Below are 22,263 nucleotides of genomic sequence, written 5' to 3'. Positions count from 1 at the left end.
AAGTTTTCTGAAAGTATGTTAATGTGTCTGTTAATATCATTCATGAAGAAAAGAGGCTCTTGTTTTCAGCTTGGGTGTAGTTTTAGGTTAATATATGTGGTGCTTTAATGAAACTGGATAAGCACTTGTCTTTGGAAGTAAGAAGCAGCACAGAACATGTAATAGGATCTTTTCTTTTGATTTGTTATTGTGTTACACTTCCAGATGATGAAAAGCATTCTTAATACCTCGTGATTAGCTCATAAAACTCTAAATGCTCTATGACTTACTCATACCCAAGGAAGTTTAAGTAATCCACCTAAACCAAAATATTTTTATTTTATTTCATCTTTCAGCAGTTTGTGAGCTATGCGTGGATACTGTGATTTTATAGAGTGAAGTAGAAACACTACCAGTAGACGATATTTCACTAAAATGAAAATTATTAAATAAGGGGCAGGAATCACAAAGGACAATACATTCTATGGTGATCTTCTAATTGTTGTGATGTTCATTAGCCAACTACTTTCCTTTTGTAAAGATCTGTGTCTAGTCAAAAATTAGTTAGAAAACTCCGAGGAGCTCAATAACAACTCTCAGCTACAGTTTTTCTATTTTTCTGTGATTTTTCTCTCAAGAACCAGTAGATTAGGTATAATGCTTTCTGTCTAAATCTCTACTTGAACACAGTCTCTTCCTTAATGCTTTGAATTTGGTATGTGACTGATTTCCTGAGGTAGAGGCGCTAATGTAGGCACACCATGGGTTTATGAAGAGAACAGCCACCGTGTGATTTGGTATTTCTCTTAATGACACTAGAGCAGTTTCTTTGTTAAATTATAGTCACATTTCAAGTCTTCCATAGTAGCTTGTAACTCTTGGCATCTGGAATTCTCCACAGGCTCTTTTCTGTCTTGCAACTGTAGGTTTTGTTTGCATTTCAGTAGTGAGCCCTGAATTAATCAAGAACAAGAATCAGTAGAAAATATTGTTAGCAAAATAAGCGAGTATAACATTCCCTTCACAAATTAATTTATGCTACAGAATCATTTTGCAATTCAGTTCTAGGTTTGTCTGTGTGCATCCATATATATTTACTACTTTTTTGTGTGTTTGCCACCCACACTCTTGATATGTAAAATAACATGTTTTAGTTAAGGCTGCATTCTGATTATTATTATTATCATGCATGTTCTGTTAATTATTTTCTCACTTCAAGTCTCTGGCAATAATGGTTGCTACCAGCGAAGGTTCTGTGCGCTACTGGCCCAATCTTGCACATGAAGGTTCCTATACGGAGACTTTTACAGACTTTGGAGGCTCTCTGTGCAGTTTCCTAACAGCAGTAAAGGTACAGTATAATATGATATATATATTAAAATAATGCTTAAATTCCTAATTTAAAAATGGAAAAGCGTGCTTTGCATGATCGGTCCTAAATCTCCAATAAATGTTGCAAACTATTAAACGTTCTGAGGAGTAATTTCAGAGATTGTTGATCTTAAGTAGCAGAGATGAGTAGTAGTCAAATAATAATGTTAAAGTTGGGGAAGGATGCAGGATTCAAACACAAGCTTAACTGGACTGACTTGGTACCTCAGCCTATGAGGAGTGTCAGTATTCTGTGATTACTTCCTGCTATCGCAAAAACAGAGAACTACTTCATCTTTTCATATTTTTTAAATATATGGTTTAAAATTTAAAAAAGTTATACTGGGAGCTGTACACTGCACTGATTCAAGCATAGAGAATAATGTGGAAAATTCATTTAAACAGTCTTTTTATGTGATAAATGCTTTCTTTTTTTTTATTTTCTTTGTTAGCTTTTAAGTACTATGTGGATGCCTGTGTCTTGTTCTTGTTTAGTGTTCACCCTTGTGAGCTGACATAAAGAATTTTGTCTGACGTTAGAATTGTTTCAGGAATGTGACTGTAATTTTTTTAAATATATTTTTTTTTTCTTTTTGTTAGGGAGGAAGTTTTATTTTATCATCTTCCAGAGGCCAGCTAGTTCGATTGATACCAGATAGTTCTGGCAAGATTCATCAGCATGCCCTGCCACAGGGTCAGGGCATGTTTTCTGGCATTGGTAGAAAGGTTTCTTCTCTTCTGGGTATATTGTCTCCTGGACATGATGCTGTGGTAAGCCTGAAAAACATTCATACAGTAATATGCTTTAATTTCTCTCTAATTTCCAGCCTCAGTGTTTAACAAAGAAAAAGACTGTGTAAGGATATACGATGACCAAAAAAAGAGACAAGACTCAACTCTTTTATGTTACTTATATTTCTTTGAAATTTGAAAGAGAGAAACTGAATAAATCGTTGTGCTTTGTAAAGGAGAATGCTGACTTGCTCTTTAGATCTGAATAAAAGGAGACTTTAAAGTAGCAATACTTCCTGGGGAATATGCAATGATTCAAAGTCTTGCCTCTTTCTAGTAATAGCCTCGTTACTACTTGAAGAAACTTAACAGTAACCTGTAATTTTACTTTTCTGATTTAGGATTGCCAAGGTTGGTGATCGGGTTGAACTTTGACAGTGAATTCCAAGGAAGTTGGAAGAAAGTATGAGAAACATACTTACTATAGATGTTCTTATATCCGTAAAATAAGACTACTTTTGGAAATTATCGTTAATACTCTGATCTTGTAAAGTAACTTGTGTAGGTTGCCCAAGGAAGTGATTTTTTTTTTTTTTTGTGTGGACTGATAGTGGTGTAGATAGTTGTGTCCAAATATTAAGGCTGTGCTTTAACCTTTTTAGCTTTTTCTTTTCTAAATGCAGATTTCTAGCGTTCTTTGGGATAAAGAGAGATCAAGCTTCTATATGCTAACAAGTTCAAATCTATACAAATGGGAGATTGATGATTCATCAGAACGTTATATTCTTAGCTGGGATATCAACAGGATCCTGAAAGAACATATTACAGATGCAATTTGGGTAAGAGCCAGCTCACATGGAAAGGGTTTGTGTGTTTGTTTAATTAATAGCCTATTTATGTATAGTTATAAGTCAGTTGTATTGTTTTTTAGGGTTCTGAAAGTAACTATGAAGATATTAAGGGAGGAGTAAATATACAATACATGGATTTGCAGCAGAATCGGTAAGGAAGTACACTTGCACCTGCTAGGACTTACATTAATGAGATAAATGTGTTGTGTTTTCTTGCAAAAACTTAATGTAAGTAATTGCGATTTAATCTTACTCGAGTGACACTGTTGATAAAATGAACACATCATATTAGGTAACTAGATTATCCTTTACTTCATGCTATCATTATCTCTTTAGCATTACAGATTTGTTACCTAAGAATAATTCGTTTCACTTTTTTTAGTGTTGTTTTATCAGGTTTGGGTATTTGTTTTGTCTTGATATTACAAAGACAGCAAGTAAGCAATTGTAACTTGTTGCAGCAAATGTAGAGAATTCAGTATCTCTTGTATTTAATGACGTAAAGTTACAACTGCCTTGATTCAGTTTTGTACTGCAATATGAATACTGTTAATAAAACACCTTGAAAGAACAAATAGTAGTCTGTCTTTCTAACGAAAAATACAATATTGGAAAATACTTACTTGTAATTTTACTTCGGGGTTTTCAGTGGTAGAGTTTGAGCAGGTAAAATATGTAATAACCATCTCTCAATGGTGTGACATCTGTTGTTGAATAGTGTTGGACTGGTGATACTTGCTGCAGCATGGCATCCTGGAGATCGTCCGTGTCTTGTCTACTACACTCTGATAACAGTAGAAGATAAAGGCTACCAGATGTCTGATGACGTTGTCGTGGAGGTCACACAGTATAATCCATCTTTTCAGGTATGCAAATGAAGGGTCTGAAACTGAGTTAAGAAATCACAGTGTTTCAGAATATTCCTATACGTAAATCAGCTATCTGATTTTTGTCCAAAGGAAAATCAAGTTCTCTGTCTTAAGGTTGTTCTTGGAATATGTATTCATCGTATTTTGAGGACAATGTGTACTAGCATCTTCCAATGTTTAATAGTAACTGTATGTAAAGTTTCGACTTCGGATTTTAAAGTATAAGAAAAAAAGCCTCAAAGATAGAAGTCTGAACATCTCATTGTTACTGATTTATTTTACTTTTTGTCCTGTCTGTGAAATATTCTACAGGGTAATTTTATGGTATACCTATGCAGTCCGCTTAGAACAGATTTCAGACTCTGGTTGAGACTCTTGTGAGCAGGACAAGGAATTAAGAGACCTGTATTTTGGTGTTTGGTAGACAGCTGGCTTGCTGGGAGGGGAGGACGCATTGTCCTTAGTTCTACCTCATTTGTGCTGTCTCTTCTGGAAGCTGTCGTGGTTTTGACCGAATTGGCCAATCAGAACCACAGATGGCCCTCCCCACCCAAAGAGAGGAGAGGAAGAGATAAGGAGATTTACAAGTTTAGAAAAAGAACTAAACTACTTTAATGAAAATAATAATAAATAAGGAAATAGTAAATAATAGTAGAATAATAAAAATAAAAAAAAGTATACAATATATACAAAACCATATCCAGCTCCCAGGATGACGATTGCATCACCACACAGGGGAAGTCCCAGACTGGAGTCAGCAATGGACAGGAGCTGAATTCCGGAACTAGAGTCAGGAGTGTTCGGATGGGGATCAAAGGCAGACAAACAGACAGGGTCCTCCTTGGATGTCAGCCATTGAAGAAAGAGAGCAAGCCCCTTGCCTCTTTGATCCCGTAGCTTTTATGAGCATGATGCATATGGGATGGAATACCCTGTTGGTCAGTTTTAGGTCACTCATCCCATCCGCTCCTCCCCGCAGGTGGGACCCCTCTACGCTTCTCTGCTTCTGACCCTCTAACGGGGCAAATAGTGAAGTTAGCTGACCTTGGTTGTTATAGCGATAAGTATAAGCAGGAGCCTCTGTGCATACCATTCCTTGGTATAATCAGGTCTTATCACTCTGAGAGTGAACAGTTTCTGAGCAATACGCTGTTAATTTCCAGAGTTCAGTCAGTTAGAAGAGGCCCAGCTAAAAAGTAAAATTACAAAACAGAAAATTGGTTCTGTTTTACCCCAAACCACGACAGAAGTGTAAGCTTGGGCATTAACTTTGGTAAACTTCTTCCACTCTTTCCCCTCTCCCCCTGCCTGTAATGGCATCTTAAAATTGAATCTTACAACGGAAGGAGAATGTGAAAACTATAGAATAATTGATCTGTTCACTTCTCTCTCCCTGTGAAATTATCAATAATTTAATATATATGGAAGAAAAAAAAATCCCAAGATCTTAAGTTTTAGGGCAAATTAAAAGCGGTTTTGTTTGTTTTTTTAGGTTATAAGTTACATCTATATCTTCTTGTTACAAACTAAAACAAATTCAGACAACTCAGATCAGCCTTTAAAATGTTAGATGTTTGTTTAAGGTTTTGATAACATACATGATATTGTTTGTATGAAATGCTTTCAGTCAGAAGAGGAAGTGTTGTGCTGTCTGATAGTCCCAGATTACTTTAGCCATGCTGCTTACCTCTATAAGGAAGATGAAGTGTTTGCTTGCTCCACTGGAACTGGAAGAATTTCTTTACCACAGGAGAAAATCATATTTGGTGTACAAGGTAACATGCAGGGGAAAAAAAAATCGTTGATACTTTCTAATTTAATGCTTCTGCAGTATTTAGATTTCTCAGAGAGCAGAATCACATTTACACTCCTTTTTATTAAATCTTTCAAGTTGGGAGTTTCTCATGAGTGTACAAAGAAAACACTGACATGACATCCAGTATCATTATTGCTTACTCTACGGTGTTTTGGATGAAAATTAAGTAGATCCCCACTCTTGCTATATGAAGGGGTGCGGGTTTTGTTTGTGGGTAGTGAGGTTTTTTGGTTGGGGCTTGGTTTTTTTGTTTTTTTCCCCCCCCCCCAGCATTCACTGTGGATTTATTTTTTTTTTTTTTTCTTGAAGTTAACTTTGTGTCAAGGCTTAGCCTAAAATTCAAACTAGGTGCCTGTGTCAGATGTCTCTAAGTTTGGCATCCTCAACCTTCAGAGGTGTTTTCAAGTAGGACATGCACGTTGATCCTTGGTAGAATTTGAACTGTCTAAATCTTGATTATTTTTTCTTCTTTTTTTTTAAACTTGCAGTATCTGGAAATCTGCATCTTGAGTAGCAAATAGTATCCACAGTTTGTGTAAGTCAGGTGCAGTTGTCAATTGCTGTTGGTTCTTTCATGGCAAAATTTAATAATTATCTATGAAACTGCTACATTTTGTAGCAGTTTCATAAGCCTTTATGTGCTTTTTTTCCCCCCCCCCCTACCCTCATCCTAGGAGATAGCATTTTAGGAGCAGGCTCCTGTACTAGCCTCCCCATCTTCTTTACCAAAAAAAGTGGACTTATCACCATCTTGTCCAGGGAAAACATTTCTGTGCTTCCTGAAGACCTGGAGGAATCCCTGTCCTCTTCTGTTGCTGGACCAAGAAGTGAGGTAGTGGTTGTTTGTTTGGCTGGTTGAAAACTGAGGGTAGAAATAAAATGTTTTTCTGGCAGTTTTGAATTTTCACTGTGGAAACCCTAGCTTCTTTGAGTTTTAAAGTGGTTTGTTTTTTTTCTTAATAGAGACTCAAACACTTGTAAAGAAGGCAGTTTTCAAAACTCAAGAAATTTTACAACATCTGCCAGTTTGAGTAACTTTTTTGTTTTCTTTTGTTTTGAAGTCAACATTTCTACAAAATTTTTTTTTTTTTTCATATAGATGTATGTCATTATATGTCACTAGGCCTGATATAACACTACTGCAGAGACTCAAGGCTTTCTTCTCACTTTTTGATCAGGACGACTTCTTCAGTCTTTAGTGTCTGTTCCTTTGTGTGTATAAGAGACACTTTTTTCTTACCATGCTGTGAAAAGCCTGGAGGCTAAGTTGAGAAGGGCTATATAGTGGCTGACTATTGGTTCTGTTCTGTTATATATTTTTTTAATATAGTCTTATAAAAATATGTTAAAAGTATTTTTATTGGTATTTTGTGCCATGTACATTTATTAAGCTCTTATTTACACCAAACATGTTTTCTTTAAAATATGTGTGCCCTGGAGGTGTCCCTGGACTGGGAGGGAAGAATAAAAAAGTTGTTACAATACAAATCAGGGAATATTTCTGTGGGGTAATAGTGATTTTCAATCCTTATTCCAATTAAATCTCCTTTAAAATCAGTTATTAGTAACTAGTATTTTAGTGGAAGATCCTTGTATTGATTGCTTACATAGAACTGTATTTTTCTTATTGAACTAATCTCTAATTAGATTTGTCTACACTTAGGCTGTTTTTGTGGCAGATAATACTCATGAATACCTTTTTAAATTCTGTCAAAATTGTTGGGATTTGAATCTTAAAATATTCAAAAATACACAAGAAGTTTGGTGAAATAAGCTGGCATTAATTCCTTTTGCAATTTATGTGAATTTTATTAAAATGCTTGAGGTCAAACCCCTGTGGGACTTTGATTGCAGTGTATCTTGTGGGGTTATGTTTGGCTTAATAAACACAACTGCTTTTGGGTGGCATTTTTTTTTTTATAATCTATGTTGTTGCTACTTAGAAAGAATGTTTTCACTTCGTAATGAAGATTGATATTTGTCTTTCAGCTGAAGTTTTTACTTTGCATTTTCAGAGTCCTGCATTTGATGCAACCAGTAGGCTAGAAATTATAGCTCAAGAAGATAAGACTAAATTACTGAAAGCTGCTTTTCTACAGTACTGCAGGTAGAAGTCGCACTTGATTTTTGAAGCTTTGTTCGTTTGCTATTCTTGAAGGCACTCTGATAGTTGAGTAAGAGATTATTTTGGTAAAGATACTCTTGTGCTGTTTTAATTAAAAGCTGTTTTAATGACACATGGGCATCTTTATTAGGGAAGTGTGAGATACATTTTGAGCCAGTGAAGAAGTGATATATGTTAGAAAGGAGCAGACTTGTATAATCTCCGTGATTTTTCACTTACTCTGCATAAATTCTGTGATGTTACATTACTGTCAGTGAAACAACTTTAAACTTTAGACTTCTGTATTCTTTTAGTAAGTGGTGTTCTGGTGTTAAAAAATGTTCTTTTCTTCCTCATTTTTAGTTGCATAGCTGTTTTCAGCAATACTTTCAAATATGTTTAATTACTATTTATGTGGTCATGAAGAATAACTATCATGGCAGATTTTGTGGCCAAATGATATCTTCTTTTTAAATTGACTGATATGGGGGAGTGGGAGTGGAAGGAAATACGCTGTTTGTCAAACTATCCTGATTAAAGCAACCTGACTGTTGGGAGGCATGCAGTGCCTCTGAAAGGTTTGATGTTGACAGGAGGGATGTAAACAAAGGAGGAAGAGGAGAGATAAGAAGATAAGCAGAGCTGTAGACTTAAATTATATTTAGAGGGGACTGTTTTCAATATATATTTATGTAAAAAAAAAAAAAAAAAACAACCAAAACCAACCCACAAACCCTCTGACAACTAATCTCCTTAAAGAGTCTTAAAACTTAAAAAAAAAAACAGATTTAAGATAACAGGAAGTAGAAGTGCTTTTGACAGAACTGCATGCGAGGTAGGATATTATGAAGGTGAGTGATTAGGCACATATAATAAAGGCTATCAAGACAAGATCTGTACACATGCACAGAATTTAGAAAGCAATGTCTACATGTATTCACAAGTGGACATGTCAGTAAGCAGAACTGCTGCTGAAGATGGCTCTAGTCCTGAGGTGACTGGAGTAGCTAAGGGCTGAGAGCACAGGTAACAAATATGAAAGTTGAGATCACTGAGGATGTGAACAAGGGGGTTGGAAACAAGGTCAGAATAAAGTAGGAGGTAGTAAGGAAAACAATGTGAAACAGTATGAAAGTTTAATGTTATTTTGATTAAAATTAGGGTTATATTGATGAAACTAGAAAAAAAAATAATAATTTGATGTGTATAGTATTGATTCAGATTTTTTCCAGTAAAATAGTATGGTAAAACGAATGGAGAAACCTTCCACAGAACAGATGTAGCAATGGCCTGTCCAGATGGCCAAGCAGTTGATGCAGAGCAAGTAATGGAAGGTTGTTAATAATAGAAGATCAAGTATATTCCAGTTTTTAAAAGTATAGTTTGTTTTAGTAAACCTTTGTGCAATTTCTGGATGCACTTCTCTTTTATTTCCAGATATCTTGGTCATATAAACATTCAAACTGAAAGCCTCATGAAAAATATTAATATTTCCAAAATCAGATCATATGTTGGAATCACAGTATCCCTTCTCAGTTGAAATACTATAATTTTTAGTCACAAAATCAAATCACTGTGCTTCGTGAATATTGCATACTTACATAGGGTTCTTCAGTACAACTTCATACATTGGAGATTTAAGCATTTGGGTGCTTCTTACTCTTTTACTTACTGACCTAAATAGAGAAGGATTCTCTGAAATTATAGGAAATAAGAGTAATGCATTATATTTGCTGAAGCATTGTCCTGAGAGCTTTTACTCTATTGCCATTTGTGGGAGTGATTACGTGTACACTTGAGAGGATTTTAAAGCAATCAATAGAAATTTGGTGACCAGAGACATCCGGACTTCAGTCTGTATGGTGCATCTTTTCTTTTTAATATTAGTAATAGGGATAATAAAATAGAAAGTGACTTGAAACACTTACTGGCTTGTGCTTTTTTGTTGTATAGATTGTACAGCCTACTTGCTTTCAAAGAATTGGAATACCTTTTATCCATAATTAATTTAAAGACAGCCCAAACAATGCTTGATGTTTATAATCTAAAGCACTTGACAAGAAGCGTATCAGAAAATCCTACTAATTGAGTGGTTCTTGTTCCTATAATTCTCTCTCTTGTTTTAATTTCACATACTTTGTATTTCTTTTATTTCAGGAAAGATATAGTCAATGCACAAAGCATGGTAGTTGAGCTCTTTCCAAGCAATGCAGATCTGGATTCTGATGCTGAACTGGATACGGCAGTGACTCAGATCAGTGTGGACTTAATGGATGATTACCCTGCCTCTGATCCAAGATGGGCTGAGTCTGTACCTGAAGGTAAACATAAGGGGAGGGGATTGGTGGGTGTTGAGGGTTTTGGTGTTGGTTGTGTTGGCGGTTTTTTTGGTGAAAAACTGTCTGTAGTACTCTAGATAAAATTATAATTTAAGCTTTGCAAAAATGGCATAGGTACCCCATGCCCTCTTCCACCACTAGATATATTTCCGGAAAGCCTAAAAGACACATCCTCTGAGACTGCCAGATAAACTTACGGTCTGCTGGGGTTAGTTCTTGACTTCATATGGTAAACACAAACAGCAAAGAAAACATTTCTGAGAAGGGTACTTGGAGGAACAAGTGGTGTCACTTTTTTGTTTCCATGATTCCTTGGATAGATCTAAATTATTTTCTGTAAATAGGTATGTTGAGAGAAAGAGTTTATTTGTTCACGCTTAGCCCTTTGTCAGCATGGCTGCACAGCTTCTGGTAGGCTTGGATCCAGGGTAGAGTGAGCTTGTGTCCCGCTGCAGCATTGGTATTTGTGTCTGCCTAAAAGAGGACTAGAGAAATTTATTTTGGAGTATATGTTATACATAAGGGATTAAAGCAGACACATTTTAAGCAATAAAGCTCTGTGTTCGTGCTTCCCTGTCTCTTATGAAGTGTTAATTTGGAACTGTCCCCAGGACCTCTAGGCAACAGTTGCCAGTTACTGAGCAGAGACTTAGTTTGAAAAGTTCATGTAGTAAATAGTTACAGATGGATGATGCTTCCTGCTGTTGTTTCTGTGTGGCAGCCAGTTAAAAATTGTCAGGCATCAGATCCTTAGTATTTTCTGAATCAACTTTATTTTTAATATGAGAGCTTATCTGCATTTTTTCCTGGCTAAAGCGAGAAGTGAAAATTGATAGCTTTTTGGAAATAGTCTTGCTAATTTTGCTCATAGTGGTAGTTCCTGTGAGTTTTTGTATCTTGAGAGTCTTTAGTGAGATACTTGTAAGGATACACATGAGGAAGCTTTCATCATCCTTACAGACTCCTTTAAGGACCTGATTGTCCAGACTGAAATGTTAGCTGACTCTTCATGTGCAAGCTCATTTGAGGAGGAAGAAAAGTAGAGCAGTACTGGACAACCGCTTGTGTTGGGCAGTGGAATTGTGGAGGCAATGCAGAGTCCGTTAGGTCTGAACGGTTGTTAACACTTCATTTGTATTACCTGTGGTCTAAAGCATAACAAATGTAGCAATAGCTAGTCCACAATGAAGATAAAAATTGGAATCTGAATCTTACTAAAATTTGAATAAGCTGGTGAGCTGCTGTTTTAGCAGCATAATGAGTTGCTTGCTTCAGAATAGTTGTACTGATCTAAAAATACTTGATTTCTTCCAAAGGCTTTCCTTCAGCTATGACAGAGTTCAAAAACCTCATTAAAAATAATGTGGTAAGCAATATATAAATGAGTGTGCATATATTTTAAAAAGTACCTGTGTGGTAACACTATAGAAATTTATAGACATCCGTTTACCTCAGAGGCAAAAAAATAGTTATCCAAGAAATGAAGTTATCAAGTGCTCTCATCTAAGATTTTTTTCTCTTTTTAGAAGCAGCTGGTTTCAGCAACACATCTCTAATTCTTCTTCATCAGCTGGAGGATAAGACAAAAGCACATTCCTTCTTCGTTGAGTTTCTTCATCAGGTAGAATTCTACAGTTCTTTTGGTATCAGCACACGCAGTAGAGTATGATTTTGTCTTGAAGTAATTCTTCTAGAACACTGTTTAAAGTGCATGTGGTGGTTGTTTGTTGGTTTTGTTTGTTTGTTTGTTTTTAATAAAAGGTTGGTGTGTTTGAACGTCTGGGCAGTTTTCCAGTACGAGGGGTGGCGATGGCAACTCGGTTGTTGCTGTGTGAGCATGCAGAGAAGCTGGCAGCAGCTATTGTTCTCAAGAATCACCACTCCAGGCTGCCTGATCTGGTGAATGCTGCTATACTGATCGCATTAAACAAAAGAGAGTGTGACGTGCCGCCAAGTCTTACCCCTGCAGATGTGTTCTTCCGAGAGGTAGGAAACCCGTTATTTCTGAATCATTGTATCATATCGCATGTAGTAAAAGTTGCAATGCATTAATGTATACTTTGAAACTTTTCCCTTTAAAAAAATCAATTCAACTTTACACAATTTCCCTGTAAATAGGGATGGTGGGGTAGTATTTTCCTCGCTTTAGCGTACATACTTTTTTTTATGTCTGCAGCTGAAGCATGAATTCTGACAAATTTCATGTAGCAGAAGTAAAATTGTTATGATTGCCAGCTAGCTTACATGGACGAGCAATGAAAAAGACAAGTGAAATTCTCTGGCACATCAGAAAATGTACGCTGAATTATCGTTTTTAAGGGCTGAACTGAAGCGTATGAAGCTTTCCAGATAGGAGAGCTGCTTTGATGAGCTGTCCTGGATGGAATTGTGTCAATTCAGTCTCATAATTTTTTGTCCTCACTAACATGAGTGAGTCTAAACTAGTTCTCAGCTTATGCCACGTTCCAGTCCAGCACTCAGTCTTTATTTCTTTCTTCCTCTTGAGGACAGCTATACACAAAACATTTATTCTTGGGAAGTTTTTTCCTGTAGAGGACGGTAGTTGCTAATGGAGAAAAATAAATATAAAAGAAAATAGAAATAATAGTCTGCTATTTTAAAGCAGGTATGTTATACAGTATACTTTATCTAACAAAGGTTCTACTGCCAAGTGTTTCAGAAGAATATGGAGGAATACGCTTATGAAAGTTTATGGAGTTGCCTTCAAAAAAGAGGATTTTTTTTTTTTTTCTTCCAGATTTAAGTCCAGAAATAAGGCAATTCTTGTATTCGAAGTATTGTATGAAATATAAGCTGGTGATTTCATTATCGGTTTAGTAGTTGATACGTTTTAATGTTTTTGGCTATTGATGTGATTTCTACTAATACTTGTTTATTTTTCTATACAACTCATAACTTGGCTTTCAGGTGTCAGCTGGTAATGGATGTTTGTGCTCGGGGCAATTTTCCTTTCTCTCTTTAAGGTGTCCCAGATAGATTCCATCTTTGAATGCTTACTAGAAGAGGAGGAACAAATCCTGAAAGATGTGCCAATAGAATCAATTGAGTGGGCCCAGATAGTTGTCAATGTGAACAATATCATTAAGGTATAGAACTGCATTAACTAAAATGTTTGTGGGAGGGGAAGTTAAATATTGAAGGGCACTCAACAAGTTGAGTGTGGTACATCGGAGTCACTGATACAAGAACAAAAGTGGATGCACTTTTCACATGTGCAAATATATTATGAAGGAAAAGATGGTCTCACACAGAATTAGGGACATTCCTTTTCCTCCTGAGGCACTGCTAAAGAGAATTTGAGAAGTTGCAGCATTGTTGGAAGTTGTGAAAGCGTGAGTACGTAGCAGAGAGTGAAGAGCTTATGCTTGAGCACTGAGGTTTCTTGCTCAGTCAGTATGTGCTCTTCTATACAACTGAGAAAGTGGTATAGAAAGAAGGGGGATATTAAAAGAATATTTCAGAATTCAAAAAGACAACATCTTTTATGGTCTGTGTGTATGCCGGTAGACTTTAAACTCCTTATGTCCTTGACTTCAAATAGGACATGCTACAAGCTGCCTGTCAGTATCGTCAATCTAGAGCCTCTTTATATAGAACAGGAGAGCTTCCAGAAAGAGAACCTGAATATATTCCATGGACAGGTGAGAAATTATTATTACTAGTTTATTAATTAGTGATGCTAAATAAAAATATTTTTCATGAGTTTCAGAACGCAAGAAATTCAATCCGAATGTTAAACTTACTGGTAAAAGCTGCCACAAGGTTCTTAGTAAGAACAGGAGAAGCTAAAGGTTTCATTTGGTGAATGAAATGAATCAATGAACGCTTATTTTGTCCAGTATTGATGATAATTCTTTAAAACTACATTGCAAATTTGACTACAAAAACAAAGTTTGAGAGACAAAGTTAATTTTTTTTTTTTTTTTACTTGTTAGTATGTGCTGGTTCTGGTTGGCATACCTATGGGATACATAACGTTAGAATGAATCATTAAATGTGATCTATAACCGTTCTAAAAGGACTGATGATTCTCTGCTTCCTTAAGTGTTTTGTTTGGATGGTTTAATAACATGAAAAACTATTAGAACAAATGTTTGCAGAAGCAAGCACTTCCCAGTTGGTGCTTAAGCTTCACTGTGGCCTCTACATACAAAACACACTTGTTTAGTGCTCCCAAGATAAAAATCTTTTGAAAAGGAGGACCTATGCAAGCTATTTTGGTGTGTTACGCCTTGATGACTACATCCAGGTATTTAAGTCAGGTTAACAGAAGCTGCCTTTTCTTTGTGTGTGTTCTTTCCTTACTGATTGCGCAAGCTGGTATTGATAGATGACAATGTAGATCTGTGTAGTTTAGGGGGTGATTTTGTTTCTGTTCTCTTTTGTTTACTACCTTTTGGCCAAACTTAATATGTAAAGTTAGTTTGTTTTGGAGCATTGTTCTGTTTTGTTTTCTTAGTATTGCTTTGATTTTTAAAATTAAAATGTTTATTAGCTTTTTTCTTTCTATTTTTTTTTAAATTGTATGTAGTAATGTTTTTATTATACTTCAGCATAGATTCCTGTGGGGATAGGATTATTGGTTTAATGTTTAGTGTGTTTTTTTCCCAAGCATCTAGCAGCCTTCGTACAGCAATAATACGTCAGCATGGAATCATTCTGAAGATCGTGTATCCCCAGGTGGACAGTAACCTCCGTAGCATTGTGGCTGAGCAGTTGGTGGCACTACTGGATTGCTTTCTGGATGGCTATGTTTCTCAGCTGAAGTCTGTGGACCGCCCTGCCGATCAAGAGAGATACAGCAATGTAGAAATGGAATATGTGCAGAAAAGATCAGAACTCTTGTCTCCTCTGCGTAAGTACTGTCTCTTTTCCTTAATGCAAGGGTTAAGTGTTCCATTTGATGAGGAAATGATGCAAATCTGATGGAGTAAATGGCCTCTGTGTATGAATTCTGTTAGTTCTACATGTTTGCCTTCAGAGTATAAATGACTGGTTTTATGATTTAATGGGATATTTACCAAAAAACAACAGGGTACAGAATTGCATCCAAGACCGCACCCATGCCCATACCTCTAATAAGACATGTTGCTGCTTCAATTTGTTATATTTTTCTGGAAGGAATTTATTTTGTGCCAGCTGGCTGAAAATAGTGTATAAATGGATTTCTAAATGTTTATATTTTTTGCGAGTTGACATAAACTTACATGCCTGAAAGTTTATTTAGTGTTTATCAAGAAAAAGTTACTTCTTGAATCTTGATTATTTAATAATCAAACACGCTGTTTAGCATGTCGGATGTGGCCAAGTCTTTAATGAATAATTGAAAACAAAGACCCCTTGTTAAGTGGAAATAACTCTGATCAAATACATTTTAGTAAGCTTATAACATTTAATTTTTTAGACTAAAAATGAGTGCTATAAATAGAACAGTCTAGTAATCACTGCCTTTTAACATTCTTAAACCTTAAGAAGTCTCTTAAACAATAATTGTCAGTTTTACTGACATTCTTGGGCTCTGTTAGCATGTAAATACATTTTTTAACATTGTGTTCAGTCTGAAGTTATATGTCCTTAAAAACAAAATTGCGTGTTCTGCTAACTCGTGTGTATTTGAACCAAAACGAAAGATTTTAAATAATAGTATTTGTATTCAAAATATGTTGTCTTTACTTGTTCTGTTTGTTATTAAAAGCCTTTGCCTGCTGCTTTATGTAATTAAGTGGATATTAATAGAGATATTAAGTCATGGGTTGATTTTTTTTTTTCCCCTCCCCCAAAAGCAGAAATAGCAGATGGTGCTAATTTTCAGAGAAAATAGGATGTATACTGGCAACTTAATATTCTAAACTTCTCTTCTTCCCTCTTGTGTGGGGAGGTGGTAGGTATGTTAGCTTGCATGTGCACAGGGTATGGATGCAGTAGGGTGAATGTTTCTTTGGGAATGAATGTGTAAATATCTTGGTGGTGTAAACACTTGAAACTTGTTTCCAGTTTTCTGGTCTCTGCTGTCAGGTCATACAACAGGCAAACATGAGCTTGTTTGATATAACTTCTTTTTCTTCTTGGTTACGTAGTTTCCCTGGGGCAGTATCAGATGGCAGCTGCTTTAGCAGAGAAGTACTGTGACTTCGATATCCTGGTGCAAATGTGTGAGCAGACAGACAACCAGGCCAGATTACAACGTTACATGAGTCAGTTTGCAGATCAGGTAACTCTTTTTTTTTTTTTTTTTTTTCTCATTCCTTTTGATAGTGTTTTATAATATATTTGCATCTGAAATGTTGCAAAACTTATGATTTGGGGGGGGAAGGGTCTGGGTTTTTTTAATGCGTGTGTATTTACATGCACATACAAGGGTAATGTGGAAAACTGGAGTCAAGATTCACTCTGTGGAACTCAGTGGCATATTTTACCCTGAGACTGCAAAACAAGCCAGCAAAAATACGGGTGCTCGCTGTATGGGCAGGGGCTTTTCATGGCACCTTTTTTGTGCCTCAAACACATTGTCTCACTCCTAACATCTTTTAGCATTTTGTGACTTGTTCGCTGAGGCGCTGTAAGTCAGTGTTGTTTTATTAAAGTAATGTAATATAAACTTAAGGATAATTTTGAAATGAAAACGTGAGAATGTTAAATGTATAAATAGAAACGTAGTTAAGAAGAGTAGGAAGACAAAGATGTTGCTGTGGCTTTTTTTTTTTATTGTCCTGCTGGTATTCATTGGACAGTTTCTCAATGTGTGTTAAAATCTGGTGTAAAAAACCCTAAATGTGCTGAAAAATTGGAAAGCTTAAGGAGCGGGTAATAGAAACTACTTGAAGTGTAGGAGACTGGGACAAAAGTTTCCTAATTTGGGAGTTGGTGAGATCAATTTGTTTCGCTTTTCCACAACGCCTGTGGAAAGAAAAATGCTGCAGTCTACAGGTTTCCTAATAAAGAGAGTACAGAAAGGTTGTTTAATAAGAACAAGCAAAAGTATTAGTAACAGACAGAAGTTACAGTAAATGTTCTTAAATACACGCACATACTGCCAAAGAAGGGGATAAATTCTTTCTTTGTTCTCTTCAGATCCTTTTTTTCTTTTTTTTTTTTTTTTTAAAGGAAAAAGTAACACTTTCTGGAAAGAAGTTACTTTAGTGAAAAAAGAGCTGAACAGATCATGTCTAATGGATAGAATATCAGATGCGGCCTGTTCACACTTTATTTTTTAAATTTTTAATGCAATTAAAATTTAGCATTATTCTAAAATTAGTCCGAAGAGACTTAAGTTAAATCTCAAGCATAAACCCTGATTAGTTATGTCACATTGAAGTGTTTGAGGATAAAATGTGTAGTTTTTTTTAAGAAAAGACATTAACAGTGACTGAGAGAAGTAAGGTTGTAGGTTCAGTTGGGGATAGGAGGGAATGTTTCAAAAACAGAAGCAAACTTATATTAAAGGAAGTAATAACCACAGAGTTGTGAGCGGGGGAAGGAACAGGTCAAAAAATAGGATTAGAATTGTGGGTGATGTGATACCTGTTTCCATTTTTGTGGGTTAACATGAAGAATTTACGTTTGGCATTTCCTTCACTGCTGTTGAAGGATAAACCCTGCTGTGTGTATCAGCATTTCTTGCACTGTAGCTGATGAATTCTTTAAACACTATTTCTATCAGAAATAATAAGCTTTTTCATCAACAGTATGTTATTTTTGTGTGTGTGTGTGTTTCTTGTTTTGTTAAGCAGGTTCTTACTATGTTCTTACCAATTGTATTTTATTAAACATTTTGCCTTAGAAGACAAACAAGATATTTAAATGTATCTTTTAAAATCTGCTCATATTCCTGTTACCTTCAGAATTTTTCAGATTTCCTGTTTCGCTGGTACTTAGAAAAAGGAAAGCGAGGGAAGCTGTTATCTCAGCCTATTGCTCAGCACGGACAGCTGGCCAGTTTCTTGCAAGCTCATGAGCATCTGAGCTGGTTACATGAGATCAATAGTCAGGATTTCCAAAAGGTAAAGTTTCTTGAAACAACCAGACTGAAATATCGTATGTTAAATGAGTTAAGTACATATTCAGGTAGGCAAATTATCTAGTTCTGACTCTTCATTATCAAAAGACGACGGCTTACCTAGGTGACTTAAGGGAGAGATGACATGGATCATTAATGGAGTACCAAAAGCCTCCCTCCAGGCACCATCTGGTATCTCTCATAAGCCACTGCACTGTGTAATGGAGATTAGGGCTGCTTTTCATCTCTTGTTGGTGACTAATATTTTGTATGAAGGAAGCTCTCTGGCTACATGTTCACTACTTCAGTGGAATTGGGAGTTTACAGTGAATATCAGTAGCATTATCGGATTATCCAGCGAGGGAAAAACTGAAATTTATATTTCAAAACTAACTATTTAAAGCAAAGGAATTTAGAGGTGTCACAAAAGTAAAAAAAAAAAAATATTGATTACTTTAATCACTTAATATTCATAGTATAAAAGCAGTATTTTTTTAATAAGTAATGTGCATGTGGATAGGTTAATGTGACGACGTTTTTAAACTTGACTCTTTGTTGCCTTGTAGGCTGCCCAGTTATTCTTTTCCTGCTTCCTGTTGGTCAGTCTTCCCTTCTGCTAGATTTATGAATGTATTTCACTTTAGCAAATAAGCTAATTCTAAAGAACCATGGCTTCTTTCAATCTGTGTGCACATTATTAAGCGTGCAGAGCATGGAAATGTTTATCCTACTGCAAATTATAGTAAAGCATACTTTATGCCCTTTAAAAAACCCCCCACAAAAACCAAAACCAAACTAACAAAAAACCCCACCCTGAGAGCCTTGTAATATTCCATTTGTGTCAACTGAGGTTTGTCTTTTATAGCAAACCACTATGAAGGGGGGACAAGGATTCTAAAATATACAAAATATAGAGAAATTTTCTGTTCCTTTGTGTGACAGATTCTTTCCTAAATGCTAGATTACTGCAGCGGTCATATGTATAATTCTGTTTTTCAAATTCCTGAATTACCAAGTAAATCAATCTGTATGCAAAGTTTTCCTGTCAAAGCATACTTGCCTGACTTTTTTGGCGAAGCCTTGAGTAAGATCCCAGAGGTATGATACCTGAAGTTGCAATTTACCCTTTGATCTTAAGATGTTTTTTCTTGATTAGTATTAAAAATGGTTTTTTGGCTATAATTGGAGTAGAGATCTATGTCGCTTCCTGAAGAGTACAATGCAGAGGTTTAATGTGCAAATTGTATGACTTTTAAAAATAAAGATTACAGTATTACAAACAATAAATAGCTGTGAGACTGCAGTTCAGATTAAATCACTATCTGTTAACCTTCTGACGTTAAATTCTAAAACTGATTTCTAACATCTTTGATTAATTTCAGGCTCACAGAACGTTGCAGACTTTAGCAAATACGGAGACCCGGTATTTTGCAAAGAAGAAAACACTTCTTGGCTTGAGCAAATTAGCCGCACTGGCATCTGACTTCTCAGAAGATATACTGCAAGAGAAAATAGAAGGTAAGAAATAAAACCAGAGGAAAGCGAAGAAGAGACTAATGAAGCTATTGAAATGGAATCATGTTAATTTTGCAGATACTTCATTTATTAGGCTGCGGGCTCTAACTTAATGTGGTAAGGATAAATGGGCTCATGATTTTGCTCATTGCAGGAAGGATAAGGAAGACGGCATAAGGCAGTATCCTTAGTGTTTACCTTCACCTGTGACTTAGGACTATGAACAAGGGAGATTTGTACCTTTTCACTTTTTCTAGTAACACTCAAAATATTGGTATAAATAACAAGCTGCACAGTCTTTTTGAGAAGTCATTAGACAGTTCTGAAGTAGATGAAGCTAAATCTTACATTTCAGATGCAGGGTAAAAATTACTTAATTTCTTAAAGCGTATGTATTGAATGGCTCTCAATTTTTAATTGTTCTCAAGTCCTGAGACTCTTAGGCTGTACAAGGAAATTCTGTAACTATGTTGTATTGTAATAATGCATCCACAAATATATACATTTGTGATCAAGGAGTGCTTTCTCAGCATCCTACTCTCTCTGTATCTAGAAAGGTTACAGTGAGTGTCTCATGATGCTGTATTATTTCTATATGACACATGACATAGCTTTTAAAACTTAAGCTCTTTGTGTATCAGTTTTCTATTGATAAGGAATAATTATTTCTGCTGTATTCTGCTTATCCATTTAAACAGACAAAATGCTCCTTTCTACCATGCAGTGAAACTTGGATGGGCAGCAGTTGGGTTCACATACTATGGGTGAAATTATTCCGTTTTGATTGTTTCCACCTACTAAATTTATAACCCTGGAGCAGATTATACTGGAATGTAAAACAATCAAAAATGGAATAATTCATGAGATGGAGCAGGTCCATGGCACAAATCTTTAGCCAAAAGGGAGCTCCTAAAAATTGCAACCAGCTTACTCTTCTGCGTAGTGCAACAGCTTCCCTCCAATCCTAGGTATTCTTTTTATGGTATTGAGAAAAAAGAAGAGTTATCACTCTGCATTACACTGGAAGCCTGAGTGGAAAGTAAGAACTAGATCACCAGGATGACAATATTGAAGTATTCCTGTGCTTCAGGAACATAAATAAGTGTCCAAACAGAATCCATCATCACAAACACTTGTAGACCTGAATAATGTTGTGACTTGACAGTTATTACTGTTCCATAGAATTTATTATTAAATTTTAATAACATGAAATATTCATTTCCTTAAATGACTACAAGAAATATCAGAACAGGAACGCTTTCTGTTACATCAGGAGACGCTCCCTGAACAATTACTGGCAGAGAAACAGCTGAACCTCAATGATATGCCAGTGTTGTCTGCATCTCAGCTCATCAGTGTAAGTATCTCATGTTTTCTTCATTACACAGGTAAAGTTCCAGCATGTTTTCTGTTTCTGTGCAATAAAATAAATGCGAAGATCACAGCCGTCTTTATCCCTTACATGACTTGCTAAGCACCTCAAGATCTGATATGTGAATTTGTCTATCTTTTCTTAGTTTCTGCCAGCACCAAACTTCAGAATGCTGTTTTTAGTTCAAATTTCTTTTTGTTGAACGTGTGCTTTAGGGTGCTGCTAGGAGAAAAAGCAAATCAGATCAGTGCCAGAAGCTGATTTACTGGTCTAAGCCAGTTTTTGGATATGAGACAATTTTTACCTTCTGTTACATTCTCAGTAGGGCAGAACTTGGAAGGCAGAAGGAGCAAGGAATTCCACCTTAGTGGAGAAGGATGCTGCAATCTAGAAAAAGAAGGGGCTAGAAGCAGGAGAGACTTTTGGTCACCTGTTGCAGAGAGGCACCCGACGTCTTTCTCCTTTTTTTTTCTTTTCTTCTTCTTTTTCGAAAACAAACCAGAAAACCCCCAACCCATACTGAAACAAAACCATGAACTGCTCCAGTACAGGGCTCACTAACAGCGCTGACTCCCTTTCCACACCCCTTTCTGCTGGTAGCCAGCGACCAGTAGCCTTATTGTTTCTGCCTTGTCGGCAGCATGTTTTTACCATCCAGTGATGCACACAAAAAATTTTCATTGAGCAACAATGCTACATGTAAAACAAATCGGGTCCTGTCTAGGTGTCTGTTTTGCAACTCTTTTCCTGTAATCTTGTGGAAAATCAAAGGCTGACAGTGTGCTTGTTTACATTCTCCTTGTTTTCTTAGAACAAGGCTAATAGCAGATTTTGAAGTCATTACCTGTATCTTTAAGTGAGACTATGTGTGGAATTAGGGGAGACTAGGAAGTGCCTTGGCAAGCACTGGCACTACTACAGTTTTCCTTCTGAATTATCTCTATTGTCAAACCACTGTTCATACTTACTGCTTGCAATGTGAGAATGAAACTCAGAAGGGGTAAATAAAAAGAGCTTTAATGTTAATTTTCCTTTAAAGTACTAATGTAGAATTTTGCTGGGGGGCGCGTGTGTGAAATATTGATTGCAAACTTGTCTGTTTTTTAAAAGGCAGTACGTGTGCTTAAGTACTGCTTTGAGCTTAATTACCGAAATAATTCTCAGAGCTTATTTGTGGAGCTGAGCTCTGGCTACAATAGTCCAGGAATGTTACAGCCTTAAATGGCATTTAAATTTGAAACCTAGCAGCCTTATATCCAATATCATTTGTCCACAGACCATTGTCATGTAGGTGGAAT

The 22,263-nt window shown here is 36.0% G+C and overlaps 1 protein-coding gene across 5 annotated transcripts in view; it reads left to right on the top strand.

Moving 5' to 3' along the window:
- Positions 1 to 22,263, top strand: part of NUP133 (nucleoporin 133) — a 40,933-nt gene that overhangs the window by 11,588 nt on the left and 7,082 nt on the right. For 4 of the 5 annotated variants that reach the window (XR_008465708.1, XR_008465707.1, XM_054196896.1 and 1 more), the window contains 18 exons: positions 1,199 to 1,330; positions 1,951 to 2,121; positions 2,766 to 2,921; positions 3,014 to 3,084; positions 3,652 to 3,799; positions 5,430 to 5,577; positions 6,293 to 6,450; positions 7,634 to 7,725; positions 9,880 to 10,043; positions 11,588 to 11,682; positions 11,823 to 12,047; positions 13,046 to 13,168; positions 13,624 to 13,723; positions 14,695 to 14,937; positions 16,160 to 16,293; positions 17,924 to 18,082; positions 19,461 to 19,596; positions 20,832 to 20,950. Coding sequence is in view for 2 of the 5 variants with exons in the window: in XM_054196896.1 (XP_054052871.1) it covers positions 1,199 to 1,330; positions 1,951 to 2,121; positions 2,766 to 2,921; positions 3,014 to 3,084; positions 3,652 to 3,799; positions 5,430 to 5,577; positions 6,293 to 6,450; positions 7,634 to 7,725; positions 9,880 to 10,043; positions 11,588 to 11,682; positions 11,823 to 12,047; positions 13,046 to 13,168; positions 13,624 to 13,723; positions 14,695 to 14,937; positions 16,160 to 16,293; positions 17,924 to 18,082; positions 19,461 to 19,596; positions 20,832 to 20,950 (2,574 nt within the window). In the remaining 3 variants the exon portion in view is untranslated. The remainder of the gene's footprint in view (positions 1 to 1,198; positions 1,331 to 1,950; positions 2,122 to 2,765; positions 2,922 to 3,013; positions 3,085 to 3,651; positions 3,800 to 5,429; positions 5,578 to 6,292; positions 6,451 to 7,633; positions 7,726 to 9,879; positions 10,044 to 11,587; positions 11,683 to 11,822; positions 12,048 to 13,045; positions 13,169 to 13,623; positions 13,724 to 14,694; positions 14,938 to 16,159; positions 16,294 to 17,923; positions 18,083 to 19,460; positions 19,597 to 20,831; positions 20,951 to 22,263) is intronic. The other variant, XR_008465709.1, reaches the window with a different exon arrangement.

The sequence above is a fragment of the Rissa tridactyla genome, chromosome 3 (genome assembly GCF_028500815.1).
Source record: "Rissa tridactyla isolate bRisTri1 chromosome 3, bRisTri1.patW.cur.20221130, whole genome shotgun sequence".
Classification (NCBI taxonomy): Eukaryota; Metazoa; Chordata; class Aves; order Charadriiformes; family Laridae; genus Rissa; species Rissa tridactyla.
Note: the sequence above shows the minus strand (reverse complement) of the source record. Positions and strands in the feature narration are given on the sequence as shown.